This window comes from Alligator sinensis, unplaced genomic scaffold (assembly GCF_000455745.1).
Source record: "Alligator sinensis unplaced genomic scaffold, ASM45574v1 scaffold264_1, whole genome shotgun sequence".
Lineage (NCBI taxonomy): Eukaryota > Metazoa > Chordata > Crocodylia > Alligatoridae > Alligator > Alligator sinensis.
The window spans coordinates 5,766,293-5,783,175 of record NW_005841831.1 but is presented as its reverse complement, the minus strand read 5'-3'; the positions used below and the strand labels follow the sequence as shown (position 1 = coordinate 5,783,175).

The 16,883-nt window shown below is 45.8% G+C and overlaps 1 protein-coding gene across 7 annotated transcripts in view; it reads left to right on the top strand.

Annotated features, from left to right (window-relative positions):
• SCMH1 (Scm polycomb group protein homolog 1) overlaps positions 1-16,301 on the top strand; it is a 123,997-nt gene extending 107,696 nt beyond the window's left edge. For 5 of the 7 annotated variants that reach the window (XM_025212901.1, XM_025212986.1, XM_025213086.1 and 2 more), the window contains 3 exons: positions 8,104-8,322; positions 11,505-11,647; positions 13,754-16,301. In XM_025212901.1, coding sequence (XP_025068686.1) covers positions 8,104-8,322; positions 11,505-11,647; positions 13,754-13,879 — 488 coding nt within the window. In that variant the 3' untranslated portion in view covers positions 13,880-16,301. The remainder of the gene's footprint in view (positions 1-8,103; positions 8,323-11,504; positions 11,648-13,753) is intronic. The other 2 variants (XM_025212951.1, XM_025213035.1) reach the window with 1 other exon arrangement.
• The last annotated feature ends 582 nt before the right edge of the window (positions 16,302-16,883 follow it).

The window sequence follows — 16,883 nt, the reverse complement described above, 5'->3', positions numbered from 1 at the left end:
GGCCCTCCAGCCAGTTAGTGACCCGTTTGACTGTATAGGTGTCGACGCCACAGTCTCCTAGTTTTTTTATGAGAATGGGGTGAGAGATGGTGTCGAAGGCCTTCCTAAAGGATCAGAAGGGACCTAAGCAGGTCATGAAGTCCGACCCCCTGCAACGGGCAGGAAAGAATGGAGGGGTCAAACAACCCCGGCAAGGTGATTATCTTGCCTCCTTTTGAAGATCCCCAGGATAGGGACGAACACCACTTCCCTAGGAAGTTGATTCCAGCTCCTAGCCACCCTGACTGAAGTAGTGCCTCCTGATGTCTAGCCCGCACTCTGTCAGTTTATGGCCATTATTCCTGTAACTCCCAGTAGTGCTCGGCGGAACAGGGACTCTCCCATTGCCTGCTGGTCCCCTTCGGCAAGTTTGTAGGTAGCCACCAGATCCCCTCTCAGCCTTCTCTTGTGGATGCTGAACAGGTTCAGGTCCCATAGTTTCTCCTCATAGGGCCTACCCTGTTGCTCCCTGATCATGTGAGTGGCCTTCCTCTAGACTGTCTTGATGCTATCCAAATCCCTCCTGAAGTGCGGCACCCAGAACTGGACGCAGTACTCCAACTGCAGCCTGACCAATGTTGCATGGAGGTGGAGGATCACCTCCTTGGACCTGCTCATGATGCATCTATGGATGCATGACAAGGTGTGGTTACCGTTCCTGACTGCATCCCCACATTGGCGGCCCATGTTCATCTTGGAATCAATAATGACTCCAAGATCCTTTTCTGCCTCTGTGCTGACAAGGGAGTTCCCCAGCCTGTAGGTATGCTGCTGGTTCTTCCTCTCTAGGTGCAGTACCTTGCACTAGTCCATATTGAAACCCATCCTATTCTCATCTGCCCACCTCTGTAACCTATCCAGATCTAGTTGTAGCCTGTACCTCTCCTCCAGTGTGCCCACTTCTCCCCACATCTTAGTGTTATCTGCGAACTTGAACAAGGTGCTTTTCACCCCCTTGTCCAAGTTGCCGATGAAGACATAGAACAGTGCGGGCCCGAGGACTGAGCCCTGGGGGACCCCACGGCCTACGTCCCTCCAGGTTGAAAATGACCCGTCCACCATCACTTTGGGTGCGGCCCTCCAGCCAATTTGCGACCCATCTGACTGTGTAGGCATCGACGCCACAGCCGCCTAATTTCTTAATGAGAAAGGGGTTAGAGACAGCGTCGAAGGCCTTCCTAAAGTCCAGAAAGAGTATGTCCACTGCAACACCTGCGTCCAAGGCTTTTGTGACCTGGTCGTAGAAGGCCACCAGGTTGGCCTGACAGGACCTGCCTCTAATGAACCCATGTTGATTGCCCCTAAGCATAATCTCCCCTGCTAGTCCCTCACAGATGTGCTCCTGGATAATTTTCTCAAAGAGCTTCCCCAGGACCAAGGTAAGACTAATGGGCCTGTAGTTTCCTGGGTCCTCTTTCCTCCCTTTTTTGAAAATGGGGACCACATTGGCCCTTTTCCAGTTGTCTGGCACCTCGCCAGAGCACCATGAGTACTCGTAAAGCTGTGCCAGGGGTCCCACAATGACCACTGCCAATTCCCTCAGCACTCGGGTGGAGATCGTTGGGACCTTCTGATTTGAACATGTCTAATCCAATGCAGCATGCTGACCTGGGAATCAGCCTACTTTAATTCTTAAATCTATTAATAAACTGGTTTGCAACTCCTGACATTGCTTTCCTGTGGCATAGCCAGCTTATAGGAAATGCTTTTATTTCTGCATTAGAAGGGTTCACTACTAATATAGAGTAGCCTCTCAATGTTGTTTTTGTAGCTTACGAAGCATGCGTGCCATGACAGACATAGAAATGGGTGGATTAATTTCTTCAGTTTAATCAGGCCACATGCAGATGAGGAAAAAGTGAAATACAATGTGAAACAGCTTTTAAAAAAAGCCTAAAATCCCTTGGCTTGTAGTTTGTTCTTTGTTCCTGTATCATGAAGCAGAAATACAAGCAGAAATGTTTGCATATCAGATCTCTATCTGAGCCAGTCTCAGGTAACATTCTAAGACCTGGTCATTTATATGTTGTAAAAATTATCTGAGTTCTGGGATAGATGCATCTTCCTACAGTGATAACCCCTTTGAGCAGAGGATGCCATGATTTCAGTTGTGCAAAAGACCGTGCTATCTAAACAGTTCCAAGCATGTGCTTATCCCTGTTCCAGGCATAAAATCATGCATGCCAATGGGTGAGCCTTAATCATGGTTCTTTTGGCATGGATTTAAATGAAACTGTGAGGAAGCACCTATTATGTTTTTGAAAATTAGCAGCCCATGTAGGAGAAGGTCTCAGAATTAACTGTGATGATTAACTCACAACAGACATCTTGAAGTAGGTTGGTTACCACGTCATATTGAAGCAGGCTCTACTTTGCCAACAAAGACTAGAAGATTCTCAACACAGCATCTTGATTGACCACAAGATGAACATGAGCCACCAATGCAATGCCATGGCTGGCAAAGCAAATCAAACTCTGGCATGTATCCACTGGTGCATCTCAAGCAAAACCAGGGTCATCATCTTCCCGCTTTACTTGGCTTTAGTGAGGCTGCATCTGGAGTACTGTGTCCAATTCTGTTCCCCCCACTTCAGGAGGGATGTGGATAAGCTTGAGAGAGTCTGGAGGAGAGCCACCAGTATGATCAAAGGCCAAGAGGGCAAGCCTTACGAGGAGAGGCTGAGGAACATGGGACTCTTCATTCTGGCGAAGAGAAGGCTAAGGGGGGACTTGGTGGCTGCCTATAAGTACATAAGGGGGGTACATCAGGATCTGGGAAAACAGTTGTTCACCAGGGTTCCCCAAGGGATAACTAGGTCTAATGGTGACAACCTTCTAGAAGGCCAATTCAGACTCAATATAAGGAAAAACTTTATAGTCCAAGACTCCCCCCAGAGGTGGTGCAAGCACCTACTCTGGACTCATTCAAAAGGAGTTTGGATGCTTAAATTTCTGGGACCACTTGATCCCTGCAGACTTCTTGCCACTGGCAGGGGAGCTGGACTCAATCTCACGAGGTCCCTTCCAGCCCCTAATGTCTATCTTGATTTTAACTCTGAACCTTGTTACTCTCCCCCTTTTCTACTTCAGTGGGATGGTCTGCTTAAGGACTCCGTTGTGTATCTGCATGTTTTATGAAACCCAGGAGTTTTCCACCTCTTGCTCCACTGAGAAACCTCAGGCTCTTGTATTATATTTATTGCAATTGAATGCTAGTGTAGTCAAGCACTTGGCTCTCTGGAGACTTGTAAATCAAGGCTGAACATGCAACTTTAATTCTAGCCCTTAAGTAAATACATTGCTTTATAATTCCTGCTTGCATTGTCTCATACTGTTTTTTGCAAAGGAACTTCTTTCTGCACTGCTAAGTATATGTAAGAACATGATCATATATTTAAAGACTCCATTTTAGTGCATTCAAAGCAGAACTAAGTTTGTGTGCACATCTTTGAGTTAAACATATTCTGAGGACTAACTTTGGATCCTTAACATTGAACTGGCGTAGTTTAATCTGTTACTTTCCATATAATCTCCAGGCCTTCTGAGCCAAACTCAGAAATTCGTTCATTTGGAGTAAGTCCTCTCATGGAGCCAGTAACTTCTTTGTATGATCTGCAGTGCACACTACTAACGGTACATGCACACTTACCTGCTCTATCTGTCAATAGCTAGGTCCTGCACTGGCTTTCATGGAAACTGAGGGTGCTTAGCACTTCACAGAACTGAACCCTAAGGATATGTGTATGTATATGTGTACATCACTGCAGACTCGCTAGCTGGGAAAGTACCAACTAAGAGATTTTTCACCTCTTTGCTTATAGCTAGGTTTTTTTTTCTAAAACACAGTTCAAAACCTGACAAACCCACTACTAGGAACTATGTCAGCAAGCTGGAGAGGGCATATCCTTCCTCCAAGCTAGTAGCAGCTTCCCCCTACCTTTTATTACCTCACCCAGATATGTTGTGAGAGGGGCTAGGACCTGATAATCCTTTAAATGCCACAGCACCTTTATGCCTTGCCACAGCTCTCAGTGAAAATTGCCTTTGGGCAAGTATCAAACAGGGGAATCAACAATCTAAAAGGTTAGTGTTTCAGAAAGTTTTGTGTGTGTGAAGAGGGGAATGGTTTATGGAAAGTATCTCATAACTTTATACGTTACCAAACTGTATTTTCAATTGGATCCAGAAAAATTAATGGAGTTCTCGTATTGGTCTCCTCACAGGCCCTGTGTAAATTGCTTCGACTTTCAGAATGTGTCTCTCCAGATTCAGGTCAGGAGAAATTATCTGACTCATCCAGGTTTATTTTCTTTAAATCCTTTATTCCCTCCCACACACCACCACCACCACTCCCATTCTCATAGTTTAGAATTGCTGCCCACAGCATTTGGGTTGAGGCCTGCAGAGCATCCATTCAGTGAATCTGAGTCAGACAGTACCCTCACTTGCAAACATTTGCCCTAACTTTACAAGGGTAAGGAAGTGGAAGTCTCCTTTTCCCCAGCTTTTGGCAGGTCTGTCAGGCAAATAAAAAGTACTTCCCTCATCTTCTGGATCCTCCTTTCTTTTGGTTGCATTCCTAGCGTTGTTGGCTTTGTGTTGGCTTTCATGCCGCACTAAGCTGGTAAGTCAGTTAGAAAGGAGTTGTACATTCTACAACAGTAAATGTATTTTAAAGAAGCACTGGTTACTTGAAAGCTGTTACCTACTCACACAAGCAGTTTCATCTCTCCTATCCCAGTAGTTTGCTGCCTAGTGAAACATGCTTGCACTTGTTCCACCTTATCACGGATTGTAGTGCTGTTTCTTCATTAAATAATTCTGTCTTGGGTTCCTGAGTGAGATTTTTCAATTAGTGGTCTACCCTACTCCTCATTTCCTATCTCCATATAGTTTTGGTTTATTCAGTTTACAGGCTTAGTCTACGGAAAGAAACCTTAGCTCCAACACGTGCAGCTGCTTGAGTTCCATTCCTGCTCCCTCTCAGCTTGTTGCAATGTGTTTGGCAATTCAGATAAAAACAGGAAAACATTAAATCTTTTAAACCAATGTTAGGTAAAGCTAAACTGTGGTCAAACTGGGAGTAGTGTTCTATGATGCATACCTACCACAAGCTGTTGAATAAAAGCAGTACATCTCATGTCATTCACTATGTTTTTCTTTTACAACAAGGATTGACATGTGCTTCATAAATAACTATCTAATACCCTAAACTGTGCAACAGGACTCTGGTCCAGCTGAAATGACTCTCTCAAGTAGGGACAATCTAAAATCCTGACTGTTGGTCCTTGAACAAGGCTTGCATAGTATACACAGAAAAGGGAGGGCCTGTAATTTCCCTTGCTTAGCCTAGATTAGACTCTACCCACATAATATTAACACCCAGAATAGTAAACACCTTTTCAGCTGTCCCATTTCTCAGGGTTCCCCAGCTACCCCTGAAGGCCCGAGGATTAGGTAAATATGTCAGGAGGCCAGGAAATGTGGGAAAATGAGAGAGGAATCAAATGCCCTGTCTGCATTCCTCTTATTTACATCAGGGAAATGGGAGCCTGAGGACTTCTGTTCAGAAAATCCCTGGTGGGAAGGAGACAGACTCAGTGGGTGTGTCTACACATTAATTAATGCACTTCAGGTAATGCGCATTAAATCTAGTACCTCCGGGTGCCTATACACAAGTGCCAAGGCTGCTCCAACGTGCTGGAATTCCAGGACGTCAGAGCAGACTTGATTAATTAAGCCTGCTGGAGCATTGCGAGATGCAAGAGGCTGCTGGCATCAGTGTCTCCACACTTAAGAATGGTGGCAGGGGCTCTTGAACTAAAGCTTGTCAAGCAAGCTTTAGTTCAAGTGCCCCCACTCCCATTTTTAAGCATGGTGACACTGATACACAAGATGCTGCAGCACTTTAATTAGACTGCCACACACCCCGGCACCACACCCCCCACCACTGGAGCACCTGTAAAAGAGCCCTCCACTGTGAGATACTAGAAAAATGCACATTAGCCTGTTTTAATGTGCATTAGCTGAAGAGCACTTTTTGTGACAAGTTAATGCACATTAAAGCACACGCGTAGATGCACACAATGATCACACTACAAGCTGCAGTCAGGCTGAATATATTTAAGTCGGGTCCTGGGCAAACCTAGCACATTCCTGTGAACTAAGCCCTGAACATTTACCCCTGTGTCATACTCAAGCTGTTTATCTCAGAAGAATCTGAGTTCAGGCCTGCTCTCACAGTGTCTACCCTCTGTAATTTATGGGCCAAAGAACATGTGAGAGAGTGAGTAAATGAGGCTTATTTTTGGCAGTGCTCCCTGTTGTTGTTTCCAAGGGCCAGGTAGGTCCTGCTACAACACAGTTTGAGTAACCAAGCAGCAACTCAGTGAATATAAGGGCTTAGATACATAGTCATTGTGGACAGTTTCTAGAGCTCTTAACCCCTGGTATATCTACATATTAACACCTTAAAGTGGCTTTAAACATCTGTTACCTGGCTTAAATTTACGCCACTCCAGGCCGGAATTAACTCTGTTCCTCGCTACCCTGTTCCAGTTCCATAAGGTGTGGCCACTCCCCACAGATGTGCCGCACATATTGAAGTCCTCCAGTGTCCTAGGATCTTTCTCAGCCCTGCTTGTAGAGCAGGGGTAGAAGCCTGTCCTGGCTCTCCAGCCCTCTAGTGGCAATTCACAGCTACAGCTCCTAGTCCTGCCCCTGCTCACCAGGCCTCTAGAGGTAAGTCACAGCTGTGCAGGGGGGGCAGTCAGAGAAGGTCTCTAGACTAAGGTTGTGACTGCTCCAAACTCCAGATTAGCACTAACACTGATCAACATTTGTGTGATTTGCCCCATAAGGTGTAACAAGGCCTTAAATTTATTGTAGCCTTTACTTGCAGTATCAGCTGGGTGGCCAGGCTGGGCAACAGCAGGGAGAGCTTAGGGCTAAACACAAATGCAGAGTGCATTTTTCCACCCTTTTATACCCTATAAATGTTTTTACATCACAGAAGTGTTTCCAGTCCTGCACTGCTGTAACAAATCATATTGCTGACCATGCCACTGTAACTCAAGCATGTTTCTACTGATCATGAGCTATCATTGCCCAAATATGACCAAATCACATTTGGTGTAGGCACCTTACACTTTGATTAAAGAATGTATTTAATTATAACTTTACTAAATACCTTTTGTACTTATCCTAGGCATGTTTGTACCATCCTGTGTGCTTTTCTTAACTGTTGTACTAGCTGTGTACTAATCCTGTCCTTTTTGGGATGTTCTCCCATGGTTTTGATGCACACTATTGCCTTCCACCAAACTTCAATCCTGTGGCTTTTAACTCCTACTGCTCCAGGCCTACCTCATAGCCTGCACCCCCAGGTTTATCCAGCAGGTGGTTTAAACATATCCAGGTTTTTCGTACTGAAAACTCACCAAGCTCACAGACTGCCTCTGTGTGAGCACCTGAGTAGCGTTATTAAACACAAGAGGGCAATAGCCTGTATTATTTAGAAGTATTTGGAGCACCTTATCAAACCCAATTCTGCATAGACAATTAAGCAGTGCCCACCTTGGAGAAAAAGATGGGGTCAGTGACCTCCTTTCTGGGGCCCAAGTGGAAGTCCCAGCACCATGTAACAGTACTGGATAACCTTGTCTGTTGACCAAAGGATAGAGGAGGAACTTGGCACACTTGTGCTTTACCTGTATTGAGGGAATCCCCATGCTGTTGTCCATCCAGGACCTGTCTCACCTCCTGGAAAATCCCGCCCCCAATGCTCAAGGACTTCTGCCTAGAGCAAGGGAGCTAAGGTATGTGAAACTAGGGAACAACCCAGTGTGGGGTTTGATCCAGAGCTGTCATTCTGGATCCTAAAGCAATCACTTTCCCCTCCACTCAGAGCAGTTTCTGTAACTTCTCTACAAGTCTTGCTTACTGTGTTTGTCTTAGTGTTTGTTTTCATACTGCCTTTTATCTCCAGGGAATGTTCCTCTAACTCAGATTTTTATATAGAATAGTACCTATGTTCTGCATGACCCTCATTGGTTCTGATTATAGTTTGGTGTCTTGCAGGTGAAACCTTTGTTCTGGGAGATTGTCTCCCAGGTTCCCTAGAACCTCGCCTGGACCCAATGGACTCTGCCTTGAACTCTGTCAACTCATCTAGCCCCAGCAGGAACTCCAGAGACTATCGCTTGCAGGGATACAGGCATCTACACCAACCTTCTAGTCTCACTCAGGGGAATTCATCTGCCTTGCGTAGGCTTAGCTCTGGGGGTAAGAAAGCTAAAAAGCCAACTCTTCAAAGCTCTTAATTTGTTAATATGGTGCTTTTCTTGTTCTAGTTACAACTTTCCAATGCTACTAAGTATGATAGACTTGCCTCTACTTTTGGCAATGGTTTTTTTTGTGATATCTTTTATGGGAACAATTCTGTAGTTGGGAGAGAAGTTTGACAAGTTTTGGGGAACAATGAAAGATACAAGAAAACCCTTGTCCTTCGTACATTTACTGGCCTCCGCACTGACAATTAAGCAGGTAATTTGTTAGGTTTAACAGCCAGATTAGGGACAGGCAGTAAATTGGAATATGGACAGGTCAGTGGATGGTACTAAAAGAGTCTTGGCTTGGTAACCCAAAGATTGTATGGGGATGTTGAGGTCAGCAAATAAATGGGTAGTGCTGTGTAGCTACACAGCTAGGGATGTAGGTATGGGTTAATGAATTGAGCAGTGTGTATAAGCTGCTGAGATAGCTGAATGCATGGAGAAGTGAATGAATTAGAAGTGGCCAGTGAGATGAAAATTGACTGGTTGATTTGATTGGGGTAGGTGCCTAGGCAGTGATTGAATGAGGTATGGCTGATGCAGTTTTTTATAAAGCAGTGTGTGGGACAGGAGCATTGATGCTGATAATTTCATTAACTCAGACTGTGTGCAATCCATGGATTTGTAATGAAACTGTGATTTCATGTGCACTACATCATCAGAGCTATTGGGGTTAAAAACAAACAACGTACTACACAGGATTTTCAGTCCCTCCTCCTAGGTAGACAAATAACACCAACCAAAAGATTCAAAATACCTAGGGAGTAAATAGATAGTGACACTTCAAGAAATAGGCATTTTATTGGCAGGTAAGCATTTGAAGGGAGCAGAGTATCACAAAGGGACTTGCCATACTAGAAACTTGTTATACTAGAAAAAAATGACATCCATGATAAAAGTTGCAGGCAGCACCAGTCTCTTGCATTCCCTGGTCTGGGACTCCCTGCATGCCCTTTCAAGGTCCAGGCACACGGGCAGCCAGGAACACTGCTGTTCAGGCCTTGCTGCTGGGGCAGCTTGCACACAGCTGCCTCCTCCAGTGAGCAGAGCTTCCCCAGCCCTACACAAAGCACTGGAACAGCCTATTGCTGGGAGTCCCATCAGGTGGCAGTGATCAGAGCTACTCAGCAGAAAGCACAGAAACAGCCCCGCTTGAGCAGCAAGGGTGAAGAAGCTCCCTGTGAGCCTCCCACAATGACAGGGGTTGATCAGCAGTCTGCTCTGCCTGCTCAGCTCCGGCCCCCACTTGCTGGGAGCCCTTTCTTCCATACAAGCTGCAGTGTCAGGAGCTGGTTGGGGGGTACACACACCCTGGCAGCATGGATGATGGGGTTGCTTGCAACCCAGGAATTTTAAAAGGCTGCTGGTACTCAAATACCAGCAGTCCATTAAGGCACCAGGACCTTTAAAGGGCCCGCAGGCAGCTAAAGACTGGTTCCTGTTACTCTTAGGTTGCCCTGGAACCAGGAACTTTAAAAAGCTGGCGACCCCTCCCTGCAGTGGGAGATATGGGACAGCCAGCTATCACCCCCTGACTTTAGAGAGTGCCTTTATGGCAATTTTGTCACTCCAGCCTCTCTAGGGGGCTGTACACATGTAGCCACCCATAACACTTGTAGTGCTACAAACCTTGTCAGGGCCCTAAGATTACAAAATTCAGCACTCAGAAGATGGAAAAAGTGAAGGGTGAATATTCATCCTTCACTCTGTATGTGCATGTATGTTACAATGACATCGTCGATAATGCATATGCATTTTAATATGAAGAACTGCAGTCTAGAATATTAGATGCACGTGTGCCTTGAGGGAAGGTGTGTTTATATTTAACAACTGCATCATAATATCACTGCTCAAAGAGGAGAGACTTAAGTTTCATCCTTTACTTGGCATATCCGGACTCTTGAATGCTTAAATATGCAATCATCTTGTTATTTAAACATATTTTTGTATTTAATTTTTTTAAAATTATTTTTATCAAAAGAAGACTCTAGGGGCCAGATCCTATTGGGTGTTTAGGTAGACTTAGGAGCCTAGATGCAGTTCTGTTCCCCAGTTCACATCCCTGAAAATCCATATCACATTTGATTTTGTAAAGGACTATCACCTGACCCTTAAAACTGAGTAACAAAAAAGCAGTGAAGAAGAGGACAACCTGTCCACCTTTGCTTTAACAGGTTTTCAGGAACTCAAACAGACTTGCACATAGGCACCTAAATCCATTTAAGTGCATAATAACTGGAATAGAATCTGGCCACACATCTTTTACATGCACCAGTTAGCTGAGAGACTAGTATGGATAGGTAGTGAAGGGCAAAGATATCTGAGATCCTGCAGGTCAACGGGATAGCTGGGAGCCTGAAAGTGCAGGAACAATCGGTGGTGAAACAGGAGCCAGTCGGGGGACGGGGACAAAATGATAGGCAAGGAAGTGGGCCTGAAAATGTGTGCATATGTTAGGGATGCCAGTTACTAAAATGTGAGTTACCAAGATGCTAATAAGGACATTCTGTCAAAAAAGAGGGAGTTGTCAGCAGTATTCAGAGTAATAGGCTTAGCACAATGAGGATGGATCTGGAGTGTGGAGAGGATGGATCTGGTAATATCATAGCAAGAGCAGCTGCAAATAGAAGGCATGTACCTGGAGGTAGTGACAAGGATGGTGCGTTTGATGAATCAGAATGGAGTGCAAAGGAGGGAGAAGGAGCAGTAATTTAAAAGGTAGCTCTCAGAATGGCAGAGACCAGAGTATGTGATGAGTATTATGGGAAGGAGTCAAGGGTAAGTGTGGGTGAGAAAGGAGGTAAGTACTGGGCAACGAAAGATGGGGGCACTGAGTAAGGTGGAGCCAATGGCAGAGATCAGTTAGCCAAGGGAAAGTGGTGGAGGAATGCAAGTGAGTCTGATTTGCTGAGCTCTGCGAGAGGAGGTTGCTTAGGTTCTGGTGGAGTGTGCCCCTTCTGTGGTCTCTGTTAATGTTTCCAAAAAAAAAGGCAGAGTGGGGAATAAGTGGAAACATGGAAGAAAGTAAATACCTTGATCTGAAGACCACGGTTCATGTAAGCATTATGCTAACATCAGCCTGGAGTTTAGTTCACAGTATAACTGTTTCTCTCTTGCTATTGATCCATTTAGGTTCAGATAGATACCTAGGGCCTAGAGACAATTCCCGGCTGAACAGCAGAGACCCTTCTTCCTGGACAGTAGAGGATGTGATGCAGTTTGTACGAGAAGCTGACCCACAGCTGGGACCCCATGCTGACCTCTTTCGAAAACATGTAAGTATATCCATGCGTGTGTCCACGTAGAGGTCCAGATTCTCACTCCATCTTAATCCAGTGAAGTCAGTGAATCTATGTTTACTTACACTGGTAGAAGTTCTCATTGACAAGAAGAATCCCCAGGGATTTCTCTTCCTGTACACAAACTCGTGCAATTTGTACAAATTAAAACAGAAACGCCAAGTTAGACCCTGCAGCCCTGGTCTGTAGACTCAGGCAGAATCACTTTCCAGTGCACGTTTACTTCACCAGTGTGCTTAGAAGGGAAAAGCCTGGCTTGGCCTCCACGATAAATAACATCCTTTCCTGTGCAGTCAAAGATAACTAAAGATATCTGCACTTCTGTATGAATTCCACAAGGTACAGGACAGATCCCTGACAGGCACCCCTGAGTGGCAGACAAATTCTGTGCGCTTACAGGCTGTGCGGCTTGCAGTGGGTAGTGAGGCCCATGTCCACAGCATCACAATTACAAGCCTCTGCCCCTTACTTCAGTAAAGTGAGTAGCAATTCATTTTAGTCCTGGAACCTTCAAATGTCCCTCTGTGCTAGGGAGATGTGTATCTGTCAGTTAATCCCATTGATTGAGAGCAAATGCTGTTAAAATTCAAAGTGATGGGGGGGGGGCTCTGTTCCTGATCTGTGTGTCTTTGTGTGTGTCTGCTTAGTGTTAAGCATCTGCATTAGTTCAGCAAGGACTTTACACGCATAGGAAGTAGAGGAAGAATGACAATTTCAAACACAAGGTCCCAGCAGTTTGTTTGTCTTTGCCTTTATTGCATGTAGTACTTTTTGTGTAATTAATGGCAAAATTCACGCAGCTGGGAAAACAGGAGGAAAAAAGATTCCAGATGGACTTGAATCTGCAAGGTCAGAGTATTTTGATCTTACTTCAACAGATCACTTAAACATGCTGAACTTGAAATATGTAGTCACATGAGAAGGCAGTAAGGATGCTCATTTGCTAAAATTTCAGCGTGTACTAAGCGTCCTTTTAGAGTGGAGTCAGAATGGCTTGGAATCTGTATCTGATTTCACATAGCTGCTGGAGCTTTAACTTCAACATGTCCTGACTTTAATAACTTTTAAACTGTACAGTTGTGTTGTTCCTCTTCATTGAGAGAAGGCACATTGAGAGGAGGCACATTGGCAGGTGTTGCTGGTGTTGGGCAGTAAATCATCGTTTACTGTTTTTTATGGGCCGTGAACCACTTCTTGGGAGCTCCAATGCGCGATGTCCCAGGGCAGCAATCTGATGCATATTCACCCGAATACAAGATGACCCCAAATTTTAGACACCCCCCAATTATTAGGTTCTAGGCATGAAAAAGTATAAATTTGTTTCAATTTTCCATGTCTAGAATCTAGATATTGGAGGGTCCTCTTAAATTTTTCCTCCCACACCACTGCCATAGGGAAAGTAGTAGCAGGGAAAGCGGCAACCAAGGGAAAGGTAGCCTGTCCCACGCTCCTTGTCCCCCCTTGCCACTTACTTCCTCCCCTTCCAGTGTCTTCCCCGTCCTGCCACTTGACCCCTTTGGTGTCATGTTCCCACCCCCCTGACCCTTACCTTTGCAGCTGCTCTGGTTATGTCTCTTCTGCCAGGCTAGGCAGCAACAGCAGCTCCAGCCCAGGTCAGGGTCAGGGTTGGATCTGCAGTAGCTCACCCTGCTGCTGCACCCTGCTGCTGCCCTTCCTCATGCTGTCCCCTGCTCTGTACATTCCTTTCCCTCTGCTGCCCCTTCCCTGCACTTCCTTTGCTCTGCAGTCCCCTTCCTCTTAGATTTGAGTAAATATAGTAGTCCTTACATCTACAGACAGGCCTCAGTAAACCACCCCAGCAGTCTAAGTAGCACAAGTGCCTTATAGTGCGTTGAGTCTGGTTTATGAGCTTCTTCCAAATACTCCAGGTAAGTGCTGAAAATGAAAATGACTTGAGAAACTAATGGGGAGAGGGATAGAAGAGGTTCCCAGCAACTGCCATTTCCCGTAGGACAGTGGATGAGTTGGAGAGACATGGGGAGGAGTTTCCCTACTAGAAATATCATGGGTATGAAGAGCAGAGCTGGCCTCACTCTAATGCTGACATTCTCCTGCTTCCAGGAGATCGACGGGAAAGCTTTGCTCTTGTTGCGGAGTGACATGATGATGAAATACATGGGGCTGAAGCTGGGGCCAGCGCTGAAGCTCACCTACCACATCGACAAACTAAAGCAAGGCAAGTTCTGAGAGGACTCTTAGCAGGACAAGTCCTGGGAATACTGTGCTCCTGTCCGTACACATTCATACTTTCACCTACAGACAGGTACGCATGCACACCCCCTGTGTATGTCACAGGCAAACGCCTCTTCAAAAAGCCTTCAGACAACTGCAGGGATCTAACTGGCCACCCACCTGACCTTCCTTCCACAGCCAGGAGCACAATGGGCATTTGAAGGGAAACAGAACCTGTTGGCTGCTTGCAGATTAAATAGAATTTGACTCATGGATGTCTCAAAGTAAACAGAAGAGCTCTTTTTTTGTTCCTCAGCGGATGCTTCTTTGTGGAGTCCCCAGTTCCTTTACATGCCTGGGGCTGAGAAGATGCTCTCTGTTTGGACGGGATCTCTGGCAGAGCTCTTCAGCAGCCAAGCTTCTCCATGGTGCATCCTTTCCCTAATGCTCCCCTGCAGGACTATATTGCTTTCTGTCACATTCCCTCCCCTATTGTGCCCCCCTGCACCCTGGGCCTGTCTGTCTTGGGCCGTCTCTGTTTCCTTGTTGCCTCATCTTGTGACAGATGGACAGTTTCACAACAGAACCTACCATGTTGGACACTGCACTCTACTGTGCCATTCTGGACAGGCCAGGCTCTGAGAGAGACGGCTTTTGGGATGCAATATCCACTCTTAGCAACACTATGGCTAGCTTTGAAGTGTCCACACTCTGCTCAGCCTTCCATGAAGGGATGTAGGGCCACAACACATGGCGTAGGTGCACAGTCTGCTAGTCCTGCTGTCTGGACAGGAAAACCTCTTCTCTCGGCTGTGCCCACTTCCCCATGGAGAATACCTGGTGGACTTTCCAGTGCTTGTGTCACTGAGGTGGAGAAATGCCTTTGTATTTATTTTTGATGAAGGCAGAAGCATAGCTGAGAGAGCTGGTAGATAGATCCTCTTTGTCAGTATACTGAACCAACTGATGTTTTACAACACAAAGTAAGCGGTAAGAGAAGAGCTATGAGATGTGCCACCACCACCCTGCCCCCTGGACAGATGCCCCTTAACTCACATTCAGTTGAGCAGAGGCTCCACCTGGCACAGGCTTTGGGCTTTCTGTTGGATTTTTCTCTCCCTTTTTTTAAAGTGTTGTCTGTTTTAAAAAAAAAACCATAATGAAATGTTTTGAATTTTTTTGTTGAAATCGCAATCCTTGAGTATTTTCCCCAGAAGTGTAAAGGTCCATCTCTGAGTGGTACCGTTAAACGCCCTGGGCCTTACCTCACTGTTTCATTCTGTCGCAGCTCAGCAGCATAGAGCAGGTGCTGCTGAGAGGCACGTCAGATCAGAGCATTGAGTGTTTTGGTAATAGGATTGCAGCCTGTTAAACAGGCTCCCTTTTCCTGAGGGGAAGTCTTTCCCAGCATCAGGGAAGGCATGTGTGTCTCTTAAACTGTTTAATATATTTATTTTTGGTAGCACTTAAGCAGTGACCCTCTGTCCCTCATCTGATTTACTGTCTCTAGCAAAATGAAATGGAGAAGAATTTAAGCAGAATCCACCAACCTTCCCCCATTGCTGGGGCCTTCCTATCAGTGGGCTCCTGGAACCTGCTTCCCTTGTAGTTAGTGGGCGCATGCTCCCTGTCACAGCTGTTAGATCCCTTCCATGGAAAACAGGGCTGCAAAATCCCCTGGACTGTCTCATGTCCTGGCCTGTGACAAGCAGAAGGAAGAGCTGCGCCTGTCCTTGCTGTTCAGGTGAAACAGTATAGAGGATGGATGGACACACTCGCACTCACTCTCTCTTTCTCTTTCTTTCTTTCTCTCTCTCTCTCTCCCTCCCTCCCCCTTTTCCTGAGGGGAAGTCTTTCCCAGCATCAGGGAAGTCAGGTGCGTCTCCTAAACTGTAAAAGGGATGGGACATAGGAAATATCTTTTGCAAGCACTTCCTTCTTTTCGTGTCTTTTGCTCTTCTTTTCCCATTCATTTTAAGAGGAAGTCTTACATGTGCATCCCATTATCACTCCCTCACCCCACAAAACCCAGAGTCTCTGTACAGCTGTAGCAGCTGTGCAAAAGGCTCCAAAGGGGAAAGTGTCAAGGAGGACCTTATGCCCCAGGTTTATCCCCCAAGGGAAACTTGAAAAAATCTGTAAGTCACAAAAACTTTTTGTTGATAAAACAAGACCTCTGCCAACATCCCAGCTGCACCATTCCCAAGCATAGTGCAATGAAATGGGCGGGGGCTGTCCCAGCTGCCTCTAAGGGTGGCTGCCAGCGTCCGTCTCGGTCCAGAAGGCTCTGCCCTGGTTTTTACATTTCCTTTTTTTTCTCTGTCCCATTGCAGACAGGTCTCTCTTGTAAGCAGGTCCCAAGTGCAGGTTCAGCCCGTGCTTTCCTCTGCACTTATTTTATGTTGATTGGTTTATAAATAAAAGAATAACTACGTTCTTTGCGGGCTGGTTTTGTGCGTTTACTATTTGGTTTGGCTCAGATGTGTTTAGTTTTGCAACCTTTAATGCAATTCTTCCATGGTTTTCTGGGGCCCTCGCACAGACACAGCTGGGTGGTGCTGCTTTTTCTCTACTGCTGATCAAGCGGACAAGCAATGGTCTTGGGTAAGGAGTTGCAGCCCTTGCCAGATACTGGCTGCAGAGTCATGTTCATGGAAAGGGCTGGTGTGTCCCACACATTTCTCAATAATTGTGCATCATATCCCAACTAGTAAATGCCTTCTCATTGTTTTTTCTCCTGGCCTTCTATGTCCCTGCCCCACATTCAGCTGTTAAGACACTGGGTACAACAGCCTGCTTGTGTGTCTGAGCCACAGGAACTGTGGCAAAAGCTCAGAGCAGGCTTCAGTGGGCACATCCACACATTCATTAATGTGCCATAGTTACTGCACATTAAGTTTAGTACTTGTATGACCAAGTACTAAATCAATGTGCAGTAACTGGTGCTACCGTGCAGTAGTGCTGATGCACGGCTTTTTAGTGATGCTAACTGCGCAGTAGCTTAACACTACCGAGTATT